We start from the raw sequence: 23,391 nt of genomic DNA on the forward strand, positions 1-23,391 counted from the left end.
GCTTGAGTGAAATGAGACATCTACAAACGTATCACCAGGCCAGGCTTCATGAAACTTGAGTCGGGCCCTTTAGTGGAAGCAGGTAAAATATCTTACAACACTTATGTTCCCTGCAAAAGTGACAGTACTGTAGCTTGGTAGCTCAGTTTTCATAGTTGGACGGATAGGTACAAGAGGATTACTTTGAAAAAAATGAGAACAATATTACACACTGGTTACAAATGTGTTTTACGGTTATGGGTTAGCTCACATTACAACCTGTTGACAGGCTCTTTGAATATCCTGCACTTGTTCTGCCTGTTTTGGGGCTGCAATGTGATATAAGAAGGAGAAACTTTGGTTAGGGGACTCATATATCACGTACTGTCTAACACTGATAATTCTCATTACACCTTGAGGAAACTATTCAGTTGCCGTAAAATACATAAAGAACGATTTGTGTGCAATAAAGCCAGCTTGCATTTAAGCATCGACCCAACGCATCGATCAAAAATATTTCAGCGGAACCCTGCAAGGGAAAGATAATAGAAGATAGACAGAGAGAGAGGAAACATCTTCCATGGTTCTGGACAGCAACCGTGATAAAGCAATTAACCTTTTTTTATGTAAAGCAACTGAAATAATTCAACGCACATTGCATGAGTTTAAGAGGAAATGCACTGCTGAACAGCGGAGTATTGTGTACCAACACCATCCAGATAACCGTTTGGGTATTAAGCTAATAACCGTGATGTTCAGGGGACGTTTAACACAAAGCTGCTTGGCCCAGCTGTCCTTAAAGCATGTTAATTAGGGAAGGAATCAATTAAGGCGCCGTCGCTGTGGAAACCACAGTTGGGCTGTTGTAGAATTGTTGGTTGGCTGCCGTCCAATGCAGTTTGTTGGTTTGTTTTGACGATGTCAAGACCGCAAAACTGTTATTTCTTTCTGTTGAAACTTCAACTCTACTGTGGTAATTTCAAAAGTAACACTCAGGGAACTTAATTGTGGTTTTCCAGCAACATAGTGAAAAAGCCAATTTCTAATTTGTCCTTGGAGCGAACGAACGAGAGATATACAATATTCCAATATGCGTTCTTAAGGGATGCTGAATGCATACAGTAATATGCAGTGAATAGTCTCTCTCTCTATCTTTCTGATAGAAAAATACTGTTGCTGCACTGAGGACCGGCTTTGGGTTTCAATGAGTGTCTTGAGCAGTTTTCTAAATTGCCTTTTTCAGTGTTCCGTCTTTTTGAGAATAGAAGCAGTACTCACATCAGGGGAGAGTTAGCACATATTACACAGTGCTGCATGCTAATCTGTCTCAGTTATTTTCAAATACGAATAGTAATTCAAGTATGAAAAACAACATTTTCCAGCATCAAATGACTCAGGACCGACAGATGACCACACAGCCAAGGATGATCTATTTGTGTTTTCAAAAACAACAACAATCTCTCAGAGGCTCTTTCTCCTGATCCGTCACGCAGTACCATATGGAAAATGTGAGCAAGTGGGCAGGCTATTTAAATAGCAGCAGCTTTTATGTAATGTAAAAAAGCAGAAATTTAACCCTACAGGGACAGATGTCTTTGTTCTCACATGACTCGGCCTTCTCTCCCCCGCCATGTAAAACTGAGCTGATATTACATTGTGGTTAGATTTGAGGAAGCTTTGCTGTTTCAGAACAGCCTATTAAAAGAGAGTGCAGGGTAAGGGTACTAAGTGATTCTGAATTTGAGTTTTTGTGTGCCCTCGGGGATACTGTAAGGCAGTGGAGTTGCTCACCACTGTAGTCATCGCTGTCGCTCTGACCCACTGGTCTCCTATAGCCGTCACCACTGACATACATCCCCTTGTCAGGTCTAAAAGGCTCTCTCCACACCGTGTGTATGAAACATAGCCCTGTGGGGCCTTACAATCTTAAAACAAAGGTGTATTGATAGCTAGCTGATGATTCTCTCCCACATGTCGCAAGTGCCAACAACTCCTGCCTTACAGGAACTCTGAGGGGACACACTAATTATTGTGCATTCCCTGCAGGGGGGCCTTTTTAATCCGTTGCTACGATGGTACAGGGCTCAGATGCTCTATGAGATCTATTAGCACAAGTCTACCTTCCATCATAACAATATAAACAAAAGACGTAGTCACAAAGTAGTTTGTTGAAAATCTACCTTTTACCTACATTTTAATGTTGTGAAGGCATTTCTGGATTGTTTTTAGAGTTAGACAAAAATATCTGACATTTTAAATCATTTAATAATTTTCTCACTTCATATAAGACATAATTGCCTAGAAAATATAGATATAGAGCATGCACTGCTGTACAATCAACATAGGCTTCATACATTTTCCTTTAAAATCCAATCACAGTATAAAGACTTGATCAAGACAAATGAGAGAGATGACAACCTGGAACAATCAGCTGAAGTGTTGCAACTCAAGATCAACGTCTAAGATTTTGGAACTGCACGCGCCAAGTAAAGCAAACAGATGGTGACAGATTTACAAGTTAGACAGAAAGAAAGAAAGACAGATATAAACAGAATAGTTTGAGAGAAAGAAACAAATGTGTATTAATTTGCCCAGACAGGAACACTGAACTTTAGTTGTGCAAGCAGTTTGGGGGTTGAGGGTGGAGTGGTTGATAAAAAAAAAAAAAAAAGAAAACAACAAGATGCCAGCCTCAATACTTGAGGCTTGCCTTGAAATTACCCTGGCATCCGAAGACAAATCGGGTATTCCCATAGGGCTTTGAATAAAATCCCAAATCATGAAATATTTTCTAGTTCTCCTCTCACCCTGCCAACTCATTCTCCTCTCTCTTACTTTTCAAAAGCATTCCTCAGTCAGAGGATGATGGGGCATGTTTGAGAGCATCAAGGGCTGAATTCCTGCATGTATTTCACTGCATCCCAGTCACAATGAAATCTGTACTGCCAGGAGTAACCAATCACCTACTGAAGGGGTTTGGAAGACTGAAAGAGTGTGTGTGTGTGTGTGTGTGTGTGTGTGTGTGTGTGTGTGTGTGTGGACGTGTGTGTGCAGCTCAAGCAGGAAGTTACTGTGGGTACACGTTCCAGTTTGGTGTGGAAATAGAAAATCTGATTATGGAATGTAAAAATGTAAAATGTGGTCACCGTGGATGGGATATGAATACTGCAACTGTCGCAGTGGTCGTATAAGCGCACGTGTGTGTGTGTCTGTGCACACATCTGTGCACGTGTGGGATATTGCTGTCAAACTAGTGAGCTCGGAACATAAGTCATAACCTTTGTATGCCCACATCGAGGCATGTGCTCTTTTTCTTCCTTGACGATTTGAAACAGAATCACCTCATTAAGGGCGGTCGTGGTAAAACTGCTTATGTGGACAGAGAAAAGGAGAAGGGAAGGAAAACCTGGAAACGACTGAAGGGAAAAAGTGACAGTGGTAATATCTAATAGCCGGCCGAAGTCCTTCCAACTTTTAAATTTAAATTCTCTCCATTCTCTCACATACTTTACAGGCTCGTGCTTTTGTGTAAAAGAAAAACATCAGCTGAGTGAAAAAAATAAGTGGTACTGCACTGTATCTATTTGTAGGTCCCTAGCGTAAGGGAATGGCTGCAATTCTCTCAATTTCACATTGCCCGACCAAGAAAATGCGGCTGAATGCATAAAAAAATAAGTATATTTCCTAAGTATGAGCATGGCAGGGAGTGTGAAAAGGAAATAACAGACAGCGATGGAGCCTTCTAGGAAGAGTGACAGGCTGCAAACAAATGTTACTGTAGATGCACTGCTCGGCCATCCATAGCTGCTAATTCTGAAAGAGATATGATGCATTGTTTGTGTGGATTAATGGCGCCTGTTATTGCCAACCAGACAAACAGCTCTTAATTAATGGAGAGCTTTTGACTGACGGAGTAAAAAAGCTCTCAGCTGGACAGGAATGGTAGCTGTCAGAGTTTGGACAGGCAAAAGCCGGCGTTGCCATCTAAAACATGGAACATGAAGCTGATTCAAAACTGAATTTAAAATCAAAGGCGTAGCAACATAGAGAGCCAAGTATTTTTCTGCTGTTGTCCTTTCCATGGATAAAGATGAGGCCAATAAAAACCCTTAAACCAAAGCTGACCGCCAGAACTTTTGCCTTGTTGACTTTTAGATGTGAAATCTATATTGCATTGAAGACGACTGTTGACCACCAGAATGCTGAAGAAATAAAAAAATCTATCTGCTATCATATGCGTGGACACGCTCACTGACCACATTCACCTTTGCCAAGGCCACACAAACCTCCAATGTTTTATATTTCTGTGTCTGGATCTGAAGCAATGTACAAATAGCGGCAATTATGCATATTGGCTGACGTCGGCCATTTTTTCCTGTCATCAGAAAATGAGTCACTCATGATTTCTGAGTTATTGCCAATCACTTCATAAATCAAATGTCTGCAGCAACATCAAACTTTGCCAATTTGCTTGAAGTAAAGTTACACAACGATCGTGCACGTTTGGTTTGTAATCGCAAAATGCAGGTTGGAGAAAAAGTGTGCGGAGAAAAAAGTGCAGAAAAAAAGTGCAAAGCTGCTGACTATTCATGAAGGCAGACATCTTCCTGGAAAAACACAGAAAGACTTGTTTTGAACCGAGGAATGCAGAAACAAGTTGCTTCTACTCCTCAAAGTCACCAGACAGTTGTAACTTTCCACCAAATTTCATGAAATCTGTCTCAACTCAGAATTTGTTTATCTTTTTCAAAATAATCAAGTACATTTCCCAAGAGGTCTGAGTAATACTTTGAACATGTTTTAAAACAATGGCAGACACACACACACACACACACCCCTGCAGTGCAAGCTAGTACAAGCAGATACTCTTGCTAACCGTAAGTGACATTTTATTGGCCATGACCTCATGTAACCCTCATGAGTCAATCACAACAACAGGCTGTGGCGTTGGGCCGTCACACCCTGCTCCTGTCAGGCACTGGCTCAGGCAGATTGTGTGTGTGTCTGTGTGTGTGTAACGTATGTACGAGTGAATAAACTTTGGCTTCTGTCAAGCGAGTGATGGGGATGTTGTTAAAAAATGTATGACAGTTTGAGTGACATCAGCGATTTTCTGAGGACAAGCTCCAACAGCTACCTAGCTGAAGAGAAGTCTGTTGTGTGAGATGTGAGGGTCAACAGACAGTGAAAGCTTCTGGGAAGCAAACTGGGCTACAGAAGCCCTTATAAGGCAGCAGCACAAAAGGCTGATATACTGGATGGTATAATCAATGCATGTATAGCTGTACATACAACTTTAATACAGTGCATGTAAGAAAGGGAACGCGAAAAAAAGGTTACTTTCTCTTTCTGACTATTTATCCATCCAGAATTGAAGATGATTTTTAGATTAAGTGGGATTCTTCGTTGAGTGATGCAGTACATTAATTATCTTTGCTAATGACTGTATTTACTTGGTATAAAGGGTTTGTACAGCCCTGATTGCAAAAAAGCTGGGATGCTGTGTAAAGCAATAAAATGTGATAATTCCCTAATCCTTTTTGACATATACTCAATTGAAAACAGTACGAAGACGATATATTTGCTGTACCACATAAACTTAATTGTATTTGGTGAATATTTGCTTATTCTAAATCTGATGATTGCAACATGCCTCCAACAAGGGCAACGGAAAGACTGGGAAAGTTGTAAAATGCTCAAAAAACACCTTAGTGGAACATTCCAGAGGTTAACAGGTTCATTGTTAATAATATCATGATTTGGTATGAATGGTAGGATGTGGCGAGGTCCTCCACTTTGTGAAATCCATGATTGTAGAAAGGATGAGGAAGTTAGTTCAACGGAAAAACTAAATTAAATTTTTGTCAAAAAGACGTATATGATAGCTGATAGCTTGTTCAAGAATCAAATCAAACTTGATTTGACTTTAATCTGTGCCTTTAAGAATAAAAATGGAATCAAATCAGGAAATCAGTGCCAATATTCAAACCTAATTGAGGACATCATCATCCCAAATGGAATATTTTCCGCTAAAAAAAAACAACAACAACCCACCCCTTCCCTCAATAATGTTTCCTAAACATGAGAGGCCAAGCCTGTAATCCCAGTTGCAGATAACCTCTGGAACATTTTGTTTTGACTTGGTTTTAACAAATGCACACCGTATCACATCGAAAAAGAGGGATTTTCATATCTGTCGTAAACACAAACAGGTCACATCTTTCACCGCGCGACAAAATCACTGTCCACATGGAGCTGAAACCCACAAGTAAACATGACCCGATGTGGAAAAACAGTCACAGTTCACTGGATTTTTATGAGCTTTGCATCTAATTACGATGGTAAAAAAAAAATGTCATGGCTGAATTAGAGTCTGGGTTCATGAAGTTGTGTTGCCAAGCTAAAAGAGAGGAGCCCTGGGCAGCGAGACTTGTTGCTGTGTCGTTTCCACAGCAGCAGCAGCAAAGAGCAGCAGAGCTCCTGTGAAGGCCAGCTCCATCATCTTCTTCAAGTGGAAAGAATCTGTCCCCTCCCTGTGACGCCCTGCCAGCTCAGCCCTTTCTTCATCCCTGGACTCCACTTACTCTTTAAAGCTCAAACCCTTAAAGCCCCACGCTACAGGCACTGCTAGAACAGAAAAGGGACATATGCTGTGAAATCGAAGTCACAAAACCAACTGTGGGTGTCTCATACGACTAAACCTAAATGTTTTTTAGGAGTTAAGGTAAAAACATTTAATTTGTTTATTTTTACTTCCTTTAAATAGCAGGCACAGGGTTTTCCCTGTAGTCCTTAAAGAAGTTCTTGCAGTAGCTGATAGATCTGAGGATCGACTGGATCCACAGAGAACGGTGTGCTGAGTGTGTGTTAAACCCAAGTAAGGCTTCTCTGATGTGGAACCTGGCTGGGCCATTGGCCAAACCAGACAGCCAAGCAGTAGTCAATCTCATCAATCACACACAACTAGCCCTCTCTATACTGGGTTTTTATGCAGGAAACTTTCCAACTCTCCATCCACCACAGCTTTCCCCCAGTTCTAAAGATGATGTCTGTGTTTGCGTGCATGAATGTGTGTGCACCTAAATGTAAAATTAATACAACATTTATCCCTGAGAATGAGCGTCTGGGTGTTTTCCCCCCGCACTGCGTGTTGCCACTAACTTTGCATTTACCATAGTGCAAATTGACAAACTGACAAATGATCTGGCCTCAATACTCACAAGGAAACAGATAGACCATTGTAAAAAGGATCCCCACCCAAAAACAGCTGGATGGATGGCTGGGAATCAAAACTCCACTTTGAAACATTTATTGTCCACATTAGCAATATTTACAGGCAGAAGGAAAGAGAGCGAGAAAGAAGGCGAGTCAGTGGAGATACGCGGAGGAGGACCATAACTTGGCCTACTCACTTAATGGACCATTTAATAGGAGGTCAAGAGATTTAGGCTTTTCCTGAGTGTGTTTGTGAGTTATTTGCAGCTTTTTTATGTATTGGACTCTGCATGGAAATTCATGCAAATCTGCAACTGTGCTCGATTCCTCTGTCCTCTTCTACCTTCCAAACTTGTCCACCACCAGTTGTGTGTCTCTGTGTGTGATGTATGCGCAAGCTTTTGTGCATACCGCACACGCACACTCATTTTGAATGCGGCTCTGAGGGCTTTAAGAGGCGAATGCCATGGGTAGATGAGGGGTCAGAGTCTATGATACATCAGCAACGGTTTCCCAATCCTCTTAGTGCCACAGTGCTCTGGGTCTAACTACTCTCCAGTAGGTAAAAATATACACGTCTTAACCCCACTAATCCCGGAAATGGAGGTTATTCAAATTTGGAAAAGCTCAGATTAGGGATTCATTGAAATACCTGCAATACCTTTTAAACAGAAAAGGAGAATATCCATGCAGTTTAAAATCAGTACACAGGTTTTTTTTTTCTTCATTTCCCTGAAAATAACAACCCAAACTAGCTGCAAGGATGAATAAGACACACACACAGACGCACCTAATAGTACTTCTTACAGCGACACAAACTTCAAATCTAACCTTAAATAGATCATCTCTAATAGTCTTCATTACTTCAAAGCACTAAGTTTCTCAAAAATGTCCTCGCTGTGAACGTCTGAAACTCAAAGTGGGTCTCGCAAAGATAAAAGTACTAGAGCACACACACAAAGAACCCAAATTAAATAACCGCACAGACATTAGTTTGATTATATCTAGTCCATGGGAGACATCTCAGCAAATGCATTATTTAACAATGTTTCTATCTGGTAAGCTTTTTCTTCCTGTCAAGGTCAGGTTTTGTAGACTCAGTGTGGGGTTGCCAAACTTTGAAATCCTCCTGCTGTTTAATAACAACAGATCAGATGTTTAAAAGAATATATTTATTTAAAGATGTAATCAGTAATACTTTACTGGCCCTTTCCACCAACTAGCCATAACACATCAGCAGGGGCTCGCAGGCATTGCTGATCAATGCCAACTGCTTTACGTCAGTGGCTGGTTAGATTTTAATTGTTAAATAGACAGTCAGGTCAGCTTTGTGGATTTGTGTGCAGTCCACTAGGTTTCATCAGAGAGAACAGTAGAGTAGTGTTGTAACGGACTAAGTGGGATACATGGGTACAATCGGACATCCTGACAACTGGTGACGTGATCCTTTCCTTCGTCCTTCGGGCACAATGCTGTAATGCGCATTAAAAGATGTTTGCATGTACGTTCCCATCCATCTCCATTCAAGCAGCACTGGAACATCGTTAAGTCAGCTTTGAGTTTGAAAGAGAGACTTAAGTAACAGATATGAAAAGGTAACCATTGCCACAGGCCTCCAATGCCGCTTCATACTGTTCCGTGTTTTTCAGCAGATTTGTGACGTTAAATGTCGACTAGCAATGGAAGGAGTCAATCGAATATTTTCAGGGGGTTTGGCCGTGTTTAAGAAACCCACATACACAAAGTAGTTTTGGTGGGAAAATGGTTTTATTTCTATGACTGAAGGGGTTGGGCGTGGGGGTTCTGATTCTGACAAAGCCAAAAACTATTCCTCACACTTATACTCGCAGGATCCACACAGCAATTGCTAATCGCTGCTCTGTCATCCACTTATCTGGAATTGTAGTGCACTGCTTCCAGCTCCGGGCATTGAAAACAACATGCAGTTACAGCTAGCATCAGGACTCCATCTAAAATCCAGGTTGTGATATTCATGTTGTTATAATACTGGTTAATTTTGGAGCTCATAACCAGAGTCATTGAGCTGAGTCAATGCCTAGCTATGAAGTCTGCACATACAAATTGAAACTGTTTGGATCAACAAAGCTTTATCTCTATAAACTACTCCCTCCGGATTGAACTGCAATTAACAGAACAGCCTAAAAGGCACTGAGGGTGCCTGGTAAAGTTTGCAATTTGGAGAGGCATCCAGATGGGCTTGCCAAAATCAATCTGAAAGGGAACTTATTTTATGAACTGACTCGCCCACCTGGAAGATTCTTGTATAATGGCCCTGTCTCCAAACATCTGTTGAGGGCTCTGCAGCGAGAATAAAGAGAGCCAGGGACAAGTGTTTTGCTCGAAAAGTAGACAGTGAGACAGGTGACATCATTATGCTGATATTTCAGGCATCTATAACAGGGATGTCATTTCCTCCTGTTTTAACTATGTTTAAACAGACAAGGACAGAGAGAAAGGATCAAGTAAACATTAAGCAAGAAATCCGAATCGGTAAGACCACTTAAGAATACACTTACTGATTTTAAGAGCAAATACACATTTTCTTTCACAGCTGAAAGTTGACTCTTAAGTACTTGAACTGAACAGTGAGTGCATGGGAAGAAATTTGGGGGTGCTGTAATAAAATTAGGGAGCGTGCCTTTAAGCCTGTCATAGCCCTTTTGAGCATGAAATGGTATTAGTCTTTTATGGCAGTTGGCAGAGGATCTAATTCTGAAGAAAGCCACTTTGATCTATATGAATCAGTTTGGATAATAACCAGGGTTATTAGTTGTCACAAGCGAGTGTCAAACCACCCAAAGAATATCATAATCTATTAAGTAGAAATCACAAAGACTATACTCAAACTTGAAGTAGCCTACGGATTCTCCATTCGCACCATTTAAAGACAGTATTGCAATAAAGGTAGTTTTTTTGTGTCGAACAAACAACATTTTAAGAAGGCGCTTTGCGACATGTGATGCTTTTTCAAAAGTTCCAGTCTAGGCATACTGTAACTATGTAAAGTTGTCTGTTTGCAGGCGTGAGCAGACACGTGATAGAATATATTTCTGCACTTCTGCACTGGGTGTTTAACTGTACCTTGGGAAGCCTGACACATTATGCAGCTTGACACTCTGTGATCCTTTGCTCTTATCTGGCACAAACACAAAGCTCAGGCAAGCGCCGCCACCTGGTCTAGATTCAAGGTAGGCTTTTCAACCCTGTAAATGTCAACAGGACAACCGCTCAACTCTGCATAGTTACCATGACGACAGGACACTTGACAGGCACCGTGCACAATGGGATGTTGTGGTCTGACAGAAATGAGCTTGAGCTGTCAATGGCAGACAGGTGGACAGGCTGGCTGGGAGATATGTGTGCGCGATGCAAGATACACGTGGAGAGAGACAGAAAATAAATGTATGGAGGAGAGAGAAAAGACCGATAAGGATAAGAGGACGTCTGCAATGGTGACAATATAGAGTGTAAACAGAAATGCATTAACAAAGAGACGAAAAATCACAACTTTTTCAGGTTTATTAGAGGAAAGCCTCAACAATCAAAAAGTATTGAGAGAGTAAAATCAGGGGAAAGAAAGAAGAATATAGACAGAATAGTGCGAGATGGCTGGGGTACTATCCGTCGGCATTATTTTCAGGGCGACAAAAGGGCAGGCAGGCAGAGGGGAACTGAATCCTGGTCCGTTTGTCTCCTCAAATGGCCTCTAGGGACTGTGTGAAATGGCCCTTTTCTTCTTGGTCCTTTTCAGCACTAAACCCCATCTACATGACAAACAGTGTCACTTTGAAGCTGCTTGTGTCATCTCTCCCTATCTGTCAGTCATTCCTGACCTTTTGCTCCCGCCTCTCATCTTTCTTTTTATTTTTTTTTCTTTCCACAGTAATTCACTTTTTTTTTTTGTCAGCGCCTCCCTTTCACCCTCTATCCTTTCCATTTATCTTTGATATCTGCCTCTGTGCAAAAAACAGGTCTTTGGATCGGAGGAAAATGGCAAGGACATTTCAGCTGCTCTGACTAAGTGTTATATTATTTGAGGCATACTGATTAGACAAAGGCCCGATCAGTTAAGACTTTAATGTTGTTGGTTACATAACACTTCAGTTGACTAAAAACTTTTGGCATTTTTAATACTGAAATTTCTATTCGCTCTTACTAATTAAACGGTGAGCAGTCCGGTAAAGAATGTTGTTTGGACATGTTTGGTATTTATAGCGAGCCCCTTGGCATTCAGAGACATGTGGACAAACACACAGATGATTCAGTGGCACCCTAAGGCCAATCGCCATGTTATCTACAACCTGAAAAATATGTGCATATCTGTGTGCATCAGCAATGCATCATCCTACCTGGTTGAAGCGCTCCAACCTCTCCTTGACCTCAGTCAGTGTAGGGTTCGGGCTGCGAACTTTGACCTCTGGGTTTCGTCTCTGGGCATGCAGACCATTTCCCACAACTCTGCCGGAATAGCTGTAAGAAAAAGAAAAGGGGCGTCGGACTTAGAGAAAAAACTGGGAAATATTTTAATATAATATATTTCCAATTGTTAACATGCAGCACTGTATGTGTTTGTTATTGTGGGGTTCTTTACTGTTGATCTTTCATTATTGTTTGTACATGTAATGATGTATAATTACACTACCTGTATATCAAGAACCACAGTGTAAATAAGTCTGCACTTTACTGAGTTGTGCTTGAAAAATGAGCAATCAAATTTTGCTCTACTCTCAAATAAACTAAACTAAAAACCAAAGGGAAACATCATCATTATGTAGTCCATCAATGTCTGTATTTAGAAGTCTGCCAACTGTACCACAGCACTTCTTCAACATAATCTAAAAACCATTAGGGCCTCATTTGTCAAAGGCAAAAACACAGAGCATGTTGCACGGAAAACATTATAAAATCCATTATGCACATAGTTTTGCATCAACATTCAATCAAATGTGTTCAGAAATCACTTAATGCTGCTTTTATGTTCCTCTGTGATTGGGAATATTTTTAAATGAAAATATGACTGAGCACAGCCTTGTAAAAATGAAATTGAGAGACGTGGCGAGCTGGACCCTTTAATCCTTGGCATGCTCCGTGGGTCTGCAGCTCGGCGGGGATTATAGCTGTTGATTTTGTCGGAGCTGTTGTTGAGCTGATGTCAGGGAGGCTAACATTTCAAGCTGCCTGATGTGGGAGGGTGGAGTGTTTTAATAGAGTATATTAGACACAAAAGTTGTTTTGGCAGAAATAAACATCGAAAGTATCATGACGCATTTAACCACAGTTAAGGCTCTAGAATGAATTGATTTATCACTTTATAGTTTTAACGATCTAAATGTTTGAACCGTAAAATTGATAACATTGCTGTTTATTGTTCTGAACGGGGCATTCGATGATGCTGTACTGGCAGAAGTACCTCTGTGTTTAGCAAAGCAAGCTTGCACTGGACAATCGTGTTTGAATCCAAGGTCAGCTAGGGAAATCAGTATAGGATTTACACACAAACACACACACAGCCATTCTGTCTTTTTTTTCTGTAAAGCATTTTGAAGTTTGGCACTATGATGTATTATAGTGGGGAGATAAGGAGATTACTGGAGTTTATTTATCACTCTGAAAATATTCTAATTGGCCAATAACTAACTTGTTTAGAAGGCACAGAAGAAACAATCCATGTAAAAATGACCACAACCTAAAGGCTCTGTTGTTCTATGTTAGTGTTATTTCTAAACTGACATTAGTTACTGTTGCTCTCTGTTAGTGGAGCAGAAAGAGACACTGAGGCGAGGCACTCCAGGACGTGCTGATAGTCACGTCCTTTGGACTATCGTGGAAAATTCGACCCAAGTCCTTCACAAAGAAATCCACACTCCGGCAGCATTGAACAACTTCAACAAATTGTCCAAAGGCTTTAACAGGCAACCGAGAAGGAAGGTCAAGTTACAATCTGCTCACATATGGCCAATAAAAATGTGATTAAAACATGTAAATTGCTACAAATTGTAACACAGAGCCCCTTTAATCTATGAGGTTAAACAATGTCCGAGAAAATCGTTGAGTATATCACAGCCTAACTTTTAATGGACCGGTCGTGCATATCCATTATGTTAACAATGACAACTAGTAACTGGTAGAATAATGATGAGTGAGTAATTTTAGGAAATAATAGGACAACAGCCTGTCATAGAGGAGTGCTGACACACTGTGCCCTGTACAAATTCATCAATATCTTGCTGAGAAAGTTTGAGTACATGTGCTTTCAAATTCATTAATATTGCAGAGAGGCTATAAATGTTTAAACTTTCTCACCTTCTTCTCAAAACTCAGCACTAATACTGCTATCGACATCCAAAGTAGACACACATCCACTTATCCCCCTCGCACTCCGGGGTCATCCCAAATAAATAGGCTCCCCGCCTCTCTAAAGTTACACCAACGACCTGTGATGCTATTTTCTATCAGCGATGGTGCGCTGTTACTGTAAAGCCTTAAAGCTGTTAACCATATATGAGCGCAGATACACAGACTCATAAAGTTTGATATTTTAGACTCCACATCCATCATACTATATTAATTACATTGAGAATTATATGTTGGTGCTAATCTCCCATGCATGGGGGCTCTAACAGCGCCGGAGAGGAATGACATATACTGGCATCAAATCAATGGATGCTTCCACTGGCAGTACAAGGCTGATAAAGTCATTATGGATTGTGTAAGGGAACGTGTTTATATGGATGTGTTTATGGACATGTGGCTGAGCATACACACACTTGCACATGTTCACGTGAATATGAGCAGAGGCAATCATAAAAGTGCTGAACTCGAGATTCTCGGGCCTGTGATCTAAGCAATGTCCCGATAAGGTTTGCGCTCCTTCGGCTTGCTGAAGCAGCGCTTTCGCGGATCGGGCCCATAAAAATGCAAAAATTTCTCGCTTTAGCCTCTCCCGTTACGCATTACTTTACATCCCATTCTTGTTTATTTCCTCCTTCAATTACTTGTTCCACTTTAGTCTATTTGCAAAGTGAATGCGTCCCCCCCCCACACACACACACACACACCCCTCCCCCAGCTTCAGACACACAAACCACTGTCTGCTTTGACAACAACTGAAGCTCTTAATTGCCGGCGGCTCTGAATCTTCTCTTGTCAAGATGGAAACAATCGATAGCTTTTCGACTTTCACCCCCCCCACCCCCCCACCCCACCCCAGCCCACGACATAAATGATAAATTGAAGAATCAAAGGGCTCCCTAAGCAATGGTTGAAAAGTGGGGGCCTGTGTGTTATGCGTGTCTGTCTCCAGGCTTGGCTTGGGATAACAGTGTTGGCGCGGAAATGAGCTCATCAGATGGGATGCTAATGAAAGGGAAGTGTCAGGGTGAGTTTGGCAGTCAGCTAGGCCTGGAACTTTTCAACACAGAGCATGTTTGATATTATTTAGCAAGGATATGACGACTGACACAGCAGGACATCCCAGAGCTGATTACCTGATAGACAGAAATTTATTGCTGCAAATTTTTGGACGGAGCTGGAGCAGACATCAGATGCTGTGATAAGATTCCTGCCAATGGCAATCATGTACTGTTTCAGAATAGTTCTCACTATGTCCCAATGAATCAAAGAGTGTCTGTGAACCAGGAGATCTTACAAGAATAATAAAGGGCTGCAGCCCCCACATGATATCTCTCTCTTGTATGGCAAATAAATGAATAGAATCAAACAGTCTGCACTTTCCTCTCAAAAATGACTACCTACACATGTATGATTTCTGACTCATAGCTCCCTGACTCCTTTTTCTATGGAATTGACTCATTCTCCTCTGAATGCCCAATTGATACACTTTCCTAAAGGCGGCTTTGTCTGTTCTCTTCGTTCCCTCTGCCTGGAGCACAGACGAGGAGTGACCTCCGCTCCCTGATGCTGACCGCAAACTGAACTGTCTTGATCTTGTGGAAGCCTGCAGGAATGCTCGTGGGCTGCAAGGCAGAAAACAGAGCTTAAATATTAATCTCCCAAGGTGTACCGGGAGATAGCAGGAAAGAAAATATGTGCATTTTGAGGGCACTCATGTGCCTGAACATCGCGGTGCATATGCTGTAAACAAAGCGAGACTATGACATGAATAATAAGGTTTCAAGGATGTGTAAACATTTGATGAAGGGGTCTACGAAGGTTTTCCGTAGCCTGAGTGAGGGGGCGTCTAGTAGATTGGCCCCAGGTAAAGTAGATTCTGGAAGTCTTTCATCTGTGTTCGGCTCTTGACTGATCACCGAGGTCTGGCTGGAAGGTTTAACGATCCCACAACACCCACCAGGGATTCAATTAGCTGGAATATTTGTGTAAATATGTGCTTTAACTACAGGTAAGAGGTCATCTCTGCATCTCCTCAAACACCTCACTCTTTCTGCAAGTGATCCCATCATAGGCTTAAATAATAAATAATAGTTTTAAACAAACATAGCACAACAAACAGCTTCAAACTAGACAGAGTCTCAACCTTTTCAGCATTGCTTATTTTCAACCTCTTAAAGTTTTTACATATACTCAGGTGATTACTGAAGACTTAAAAGCTGACCCACAGATATTACAAAATAAACACAAGGTAGGTAGTCCTGTTTGATTGTAATTTGTCTACACTGATGGCTTAAGTGCATTCATACCGCAAGCTGTCTGCTGAGATCTTTGTCAGGATCCCAACAGTTAATGAGATTATCCACAAGTATCTGCCAGGGAGGCATGATATTTTTGATGTGCTTCAGCTTTCGCATTAGGATTGAAAAGCATCCCGAGGTCACATGCCGTGCTCGGGGCTTGACATTTTGTGCCAGGAATTATATGTTAGCACGCTGTTCTGGATCTTTGCTTCGGTAATTAGAGTCAATAATCATCTTGTTGTCGCTCATTTCTTGAAATCCTCAAATTTATTAAATCAATGCCCCTATGCAGTGTGTTAATAGGATAACATGTTGAATAATACTGAAATACACCGTGCTGAGAATCATCTCTGAAGATACTAAAATCACTCCTGCAGACACCAAAATCATTCCTCACTGGCAGCATATAAAGACTGAATTACACAGGTCCTAATAGATTCTTGTAGACCCTGCATGTCACAGTGACATTGTGAGGAGACAAGAGAGATGGCATACAGCAGTCTCTGCCAGAAAGGAAACCCTGCGTCAATGTAAAACTGTGCCAGGGAGACAAAAAACACATACAATGTAAGACAAGCAAATGTATCATAGACGTATTATAACTGAAAATTGTCTTCCACCAAAAGTCAAGACTCAACTTGAGGCAGAGGCTCGGGCAAATAGGTGACGATAAACCAGAACGTTTACATTTAGAAAGCGTGACTTTTAAATAACAAAAAAGGTGATGACTGAACTCCTAACTGCCTGCTACTGACTGAAAATATAAGCCATGATACATTTTCTGACGTCATGTTTCCTTCAAATGTACGAACTATTCACATGAATACTTAATTGACTTTTTAACAGTGTAATCTTAAAAAATACAGGGTAATTCTGAGTGATTAATTGGACTAAAGCTTCTTCTGCCTATTCAGAAGATGAGACATGAAACTGTTTTGGATCTTTCGGCAGTCGCATTTTCTGCATGCAAATTGATTTGGATGAATGATTTCTCTGAAACAAACATCGGGCTGAATCAGAGCAAACCGAAGGAGGAAAAGTGTCAATGAGAAATGATTAAGAGGAGTGAGGTTGTTTTCATCTGAGTGAGTGTGTGTATTTCCATGGCTGTGGGTGGTACTATTTCAGATGAGGAGGGCATTGGATTAGAGCTGGTGGTGCTGCTGTCAGGGTAAACAGCAAATTGTTGGTTTGTCATGATTAATAAAGCCTATCCCCACCCTCCCGGCTGTTCTGGGTATGCAAGATTGAACATGTGTTGATTCCTATGATTAAAACACATTGGGTCATGCCAGCTGCAGTATTAAAAGATGTCATCTTCGAGGCTTGGTGCTCACTGTGACATCTGTGGGGTTTTTTGTTTTGCTTTTTTCCCTATCAATAACGTCACATTCAAGTAGCGTCAACATTACACTTTGTGTAGGTGGCAAGGTGGCAATTACCACACGTAATCTATTTTTTATGCAATGCAGACAACAAATAAAGGACTTAAAATGCCTGCTCCACAGCTTTTTCATTACTCACACACACATGCCTCCATAACTTAATATTTTGCGTGCGGTAAACACTTTGTTAAATGTGAACATTGCTGCTGAAGTCAAGAAGAAAATAACTGCCACAGAGTTTTAAACTAGATGTCTCTTGAGGTTCACTGTGCATATTTTTAAAGGAGGGATGCCATTGACCAGTCAAAAATAAATGCTATTTTTTCTGTATACAACAGTGACTGTATAAAAAAGAGACAAGGATTTGGGGTCTGAAAAGTGAAGCCAATGTGGAAGTGCCTTAAACCTGCTATCTTTCTAGTGCCAGCAGGGGGCGACTCCACTGGTTGCCAAAATAAGTCTGATTGTATATAAGCATATGAGAAAATGACCCTACTTCTCACTAGATTTATTTCCTCAATAAATCATTTCCTATTGAGTTTATGGTCTCAATCACTAGTTTCAAGTATTCTTTAATGCAGCTTGATGTTCATTTTGTAAATCATGGTCCCATTTAGAGTAGAACTGACGAGGTATGCTTTTGGGCATGGCTAACCTTTTGATTGAAAAATCGCTACCACAGCGTGTCTTTGGGTTTTTCCATTAAATCTGTCAGCCTGGCTCTACCCGGTTTGACTCGGCGCAGTAACCCGGCACGGCTGAGGTTTTGCATTCCCACCACAACTGGGCTACCTGCTTGAAGGTGTGTCTTAAACAATGATGCGCTTGTCCGAAACCCCTTATATAGTCATTTAAAGGCTTTTATTATGAAGCAGCATTACAGGAAACATTGTGTTTTCACCAGCAGTAACTAAACGCGACAGCTGAAAGTGAACACGATGAAACAGTAAAACGCTACTAAAATTTAAGAACAAGAGCTTTAAATCTTTAGCTTTATTGATCAAGCATCACCATTCTAGTCTAACTAGTGGATAAACAATATATCTTCTCAAGCAATTACTACTATCACATACTTTACAACCTACATCGGTAGATTCCATTATTTTTCACTAAGGCATGTATTTCCAAAGCTAGGACCATGATACTTTTATGGCCTATTGCTAATTTGATAGTTTTATGAAGTGACATAAGTCTACATGAGATGAAAACATATACTGCTCACCATAACACTCAGCCTGTAACACTGTAAAATATAGCATGACAACTTTCTCTTCCTGGAACAAGAGGACCTGAAGTCACGAGTGAGGCCAGTAGTGAGTGAGAGAGCAAGGGAGGGGTTGAGGAGATGTTTTGTAGCCAGCTAACTTTACGAGCAGTGCTTGGACATGTTGAAATACTCTGAGCAGGAGGTTTTGTTCTGAAAGGCCAGACTGTTCTCACACACACTGTGAGCTCAGCAGCCATTCACCGTACTAACACTGAGCACATGAACAGGCAACTGGTCAAAAGCCACTCCGCAAACATTTAATCAACTTGACATATGTGCACATGCTGTCACCTCGGACAGTAAACACGAACATGTTCGAACGCACACAAATGTTTCGCAAGCCTGTGAGCCCGTAATGCAGTGTGAACATACACAGTTTATCGTAGGTTTCCAATGATAAACACAGTCAGAGTAAATATTTCAAGCCAAACTACATACAAAATGCAGCGATGGTAAAAAATCCAAGATTTCCAAACTCCTGGCAGTATGTGCTGTAACTTGCTGTGCTTCAAAGACGACATTATTAGAAAGGAAATACTCAAGATCATAATATGTGCAAGGAGAAAACAGCAAGCACATCAGGAGAGGTCATCTGCAGGGCAGGCAAGCTCAAACAGTGTGCTTTTCCTTCCTATGCTCTATTCCCACCCCCTACCTATTATTTTGCATTCTTAAACGATCTCTAAAAGTCCACCAAGAGGCCATGTCTTCAGTTCAAGTCATCTTTATTCTTCCTCTTAATTTCTATGCCCACTAGCCCAAACTCCATTTAATCCTGCTTTCTCTCTCTTCGCTCTCATTGCTTTCTTTTGTAACCCAGCTGGTAGCCACATGAACGCGCTGAACGCCACCAGTAGCTGCAGTCACTTGGAAGCTTCAACAGTACCTGGGGCATGCAGTCTTGGCTTAATTCTAACTCTCATTTTATTCCCAGCTCTGTGTTTTTCCCCTCTTTATCTGTCTCCTCATATCTTTTGACCTCACCTCCTCCTTGTTCCAGCTGGCAGCTTGGGGATTTGGAAATGAAACAGTTCTATGGCCTGTCTTGTCCCAGTGAGACGCCGGCATAACGGTTGTTCAGAAACACAGTGGATAATAAGGCTGACTTTGAGAAAACTTGTCCCAAGTTCAGCTACTAGGAAAACTCAAAAATGTCTGGTAAATTCACTGTAACTGTTCTGTTTCATTAAGTATTGATTGCTGGTTTCCACTGCTGAAAACTCGATGCAAGGAGAGTTCAAATTATTTGTCCAAATGTTGCGATCCTTCCAGTTAATCTCTTAAAGAGCTGAGTCAAGGGTGCCATGTGATTTTGTAGACCTGGCCGGTAGCCCAGTGGGCCCTCTGTTATGCTCCTTTTGCAGCCTGGCAAGCGTCTGTACTGAGTGATGAGTCAGATATGTAGGCAGAGTCAGGGCAGGTCAGAAAAATAAAGAGCAGCAGAGGCACCGCAGTCATGTTGGCAACTCCACATGAGATCAGAAATCACAGTCAGCTGTTGAACCCAGCAATCTCATCGCTCTTGTTTTGAAGTTTGTTTGAGACTGTTTTGATGATTTCATACTAAATAGCTGCTCCTTGCGCTTGGGAAACGTCTGCATGACTAATCAAAGGATGTGTGCAACTCTTTAAACTTGTTTTCGCCTGCATAATCATTCGTCTTTAGTTCATCAAACCGTGTCCTCCTCTAGATGAAATGTGGATGGCGATGTTGAAACCTATGTTGCCTACAACATCCTTTTCGAAGTGTGTAGGCGGAGCTACAGTGGCTGGTAAAAACATGAAAAATTTGAAAGCCCTTATTTAGAGCAACTACCATAGAAACATGGTTGTGCAATTGGTCGACTCGGTGGAAGATGAGCCGCTCCCTCTGTAGATATACAAGGCTCATTCTTAGGTAACGGAAACACAATTCTTACTTTCAGTTGATTTAAACTGTAGAAAACATAATCATGAATATGATATTCAGTTTCTGCCTAAAACCTGCAAAGATTAGAACAAATTCTGAAAAAAATAAACCTTATTTTGTGAAGCCGTGGTTTTTCTTTTCTCCTGTCCTGTTAATCATCTTGTGACCTTTGGGGATCCTGCCCCCCTTTAGTTGGGAGCTGCTGACCTAGATTAATTGCAGTAAGTGCAGAAGACATGTCCTTTCACTATTAATGATGGAGCTTCACCCCTCAAACATAAACAATCCAGAGACTGCTCCTAACTCCAGTTACACTAACTGCAGGGTTATGTCATTTCAGCCAAGATGAAACATTTCTGTCCAGGTTGTTTAAGTTAATGAATCTTTACAGTTTTTGTCTCGGACTTCACCTGAGGCACGACACCTGTGCTGAGCTGGCCGTATATCTGTCTTCGTGGCGCTGTGGGCCAGTGAAATATGGCTGTTTATGGCTGTGTGGTGGGGTTGGAATTACACACCACTATGTTGGTCTCAAATGCTTTGCCACTTCTTAAGGGGTCCCAGGGTGATTTTACCAAGACCAGGCCGGTTTATTGAGTGGTTGCACTGTAACAGCTATATGGTTGAAGGTCCAACGGCTCAAATTACTCATGGCGATTACGCACTCTACAGTGCAATAAAAGGTGTTACTGCACTTATGAATGGCTCCCTTCATACGGTATGTTTGTTTTCTATATACTTTTTTAATGCTCTCAAATACATGTACATGGTCTTTATTGAATCGGGTCAAATATCCAAACAATATTTCTCCTCCAACCCGTTTTAAATTCGGCCATTACTGCAAACACTTATCTCTTTCATTGAGTATTACTGAGGGCAATCGAGCTTTCTTTATACTCAGATTTCCTTTTATTTGTATCATGCGCATTTCTCTCTTTTTACAGTGACCAGGGCTCCATGTGGCGAAGCAAAGCAGCCTGTCTGAATGTTTACTTGTCGCTATGTTTGTTTGTGTGCTCAGCTTGGTAGCGTGGTCGCTGTTGACTGGATGTGTCTTATCAGATTGTTGGGTGGATGGAGATGAAAGCTGACCCCTGTCCCCTCTCAGCCAGTAGACCATGGGCTTGTGGAGATGTGGCCCACTGCTAATAGCGGGCTGGAACTCTCGTTAGAATTGGGATTTCCAAAATGCTCAGTGCCAAATTAATATACAGAAATGGGAAAACATGTTCTCAGTCAGTGGGTTTTAGCAGATTTGGTTTTGAGTATACACCATTGACTGTATAAAATATAGTTTCAGGGTCTGAAAAGTGAAGCTAATATGAAAGTGCCTTAAGCTTCAAAAAAGGAAGTCCAATTGTTTTTAAGCTTATGAGAAAATAACACTACTTCTTTCTTGATTTATTACCTTAGTAAACTGTTTTATAGTTTATGACAAGTTTATGGTTTTAACTGCTAGTTTCAAGTCTTCCTCAGTACAGCATTAACTTCATCTTGTAAATTATGCTCTCATTTAGAGTAAAATAGATAATAAAGAAGGATAATGCTTTAGGGCGTGGCTACCTTGTGATTGAGAAGTTGTTACTATGGTGTGTCTACAAGTTCTCATCCAGGATGGCAACAGCACCACTCTCTTGTCCAAATATGTTCAGTTCTGGCTCCAAAGAAACAAAATGGCGATCGCCGTAATGCCAAACTTGAGGCTTCAAAATAGTAGTCTGCAAACCAGTGGGTGATGTCACGGTAGCTTTACTCTTGGTATGCACTGCAGACCAAGGTTACACTTACACTTCCTGAATACATCAAGCTCTAAAGTTTAAATTTAGATGTTGCCCGAGTCCCTATTGGTGGTGGCAAACCTCAACAAGCACTCTGGGTACTTTTCTGGGTTCAGCTCAAACTGTTTTAGTATGCTCTCCAGGTCACTGTGACCTGGGCCAACCCTGAGAAGAGTCGGAAAGCTGGAACAGAGACTGAGCAAGACGGAGGGCAGTGAGTTTAAAGAGAGAAAAACAGAGATGGGAAAATGATCTACGACTGAGCGCAGTGATTCACTTAGCATGCACATACATTTACAGGTAATCACATACTGTGATTACCTTGTACCCGGGAGGCGTTTGATACTCATCATTAAGGCTATTCTAGCCGTCTATTTCTATTTCCGTCTGCAGGCTAGGTGATGTCTACAATATCTAGTTTGGCTCATCATTAGCCCATTATAGGCTTCCACATAGCCAAGCATGTTTCATTTCAATGCTACTCCAGGCTAATGAACAGGTATCGATTTATCTAACAATCACCGCAACTGCAACGAGCTGAATTAATTTGGTGTAAGTGACTCGCTCTTGCCAACAAACTGCTCTTCCTCACATTCTCTCTTTCTCTCTCACACACATACACACACACTCTCACCCACCCACTCACTTACTCACTCTCTCTCTCTTTTACGTACATTTATTCCTCATCTTTCTCTCAGCTGTGTAAGCAAATCCTGACATTAATAAATCAAATCAAAGTTGCAGCAGAGAGTAATGTACCGTTTATATTCTATATGAAGCCACCGGATCTAACATGTACGACATGTAATTAGTTTTGCATCCAATTTCTGAGATAATGATGAAGGGTTAAGATATTTTCTCATGCAGAAATAATACAAAACATAAATTACTGTAATTGGGCTACATTTCAATACAGTAACGAGCCCATGCTTGCAGACTGAATTGCTGGTCTGACAGGAGAGTAATAATGCTTCCACACTGCACCCGTGTGGCCAATACTATTTATTGAAAGCCTATAGTACCAACTGTGGGGCCAATATGCTTTCTACAGTATTAGTTCAATTTAAGGGGGAATTCTGGTAATTTTAATCCCGGGCCATATGTTTATATTTTGTGTTAAATCGCAACATTGACTGTCAAAGTATGTCCTCTAAAAGTACGTGTTTCTGCCACTGACAGGCTC

At 41.2% G+C, this 23,391-nt stretch overlaps 1 protein-coding gene across 7 annotated transcripts in view; it reads right to left on the reverse strand.

Moving 5' to 3' along the window:
• The window catches only part of gpc5c (glypican 5c), a 105,435-nt gene that overhangs the window by 21,772 nt on the left and 60,272 nt on the right, over positions 1 to 23,391 (reverse strand). For 6 of the 7 annotated variants that reach the window (XM_084370142.1, XM_084370140.1, XM_084370143.1 and 3 more), the window contains one exon: positions 11,565 to 11,685. In XM_084370142.1, the coding sequence (XP_084226268.1) occupies positions 11,565 to 11,685 (121 nt within the window). Of the gene's footprint in view, positions 1 to 11,564; positions 11,686 to 14,970; positions 15,192 to 23,391 lie in introns of all 7 variants that reach the window. The other variant, XM_084370139.1, reaches the window with a different exon arrangement.

Source organism: Pagrus pagrus (genome assembly GCF_965226575.1).
Source record: "Pagrus pagrus genome assembly, chromosome: 12".
Taxonomy (NCBI): domain Eukaryota; kingdom Metazoa; phylum Chordata; class Actinopteri; order Spariformes; family Sparidae; genus Pagrus; species Pagrus pagrus.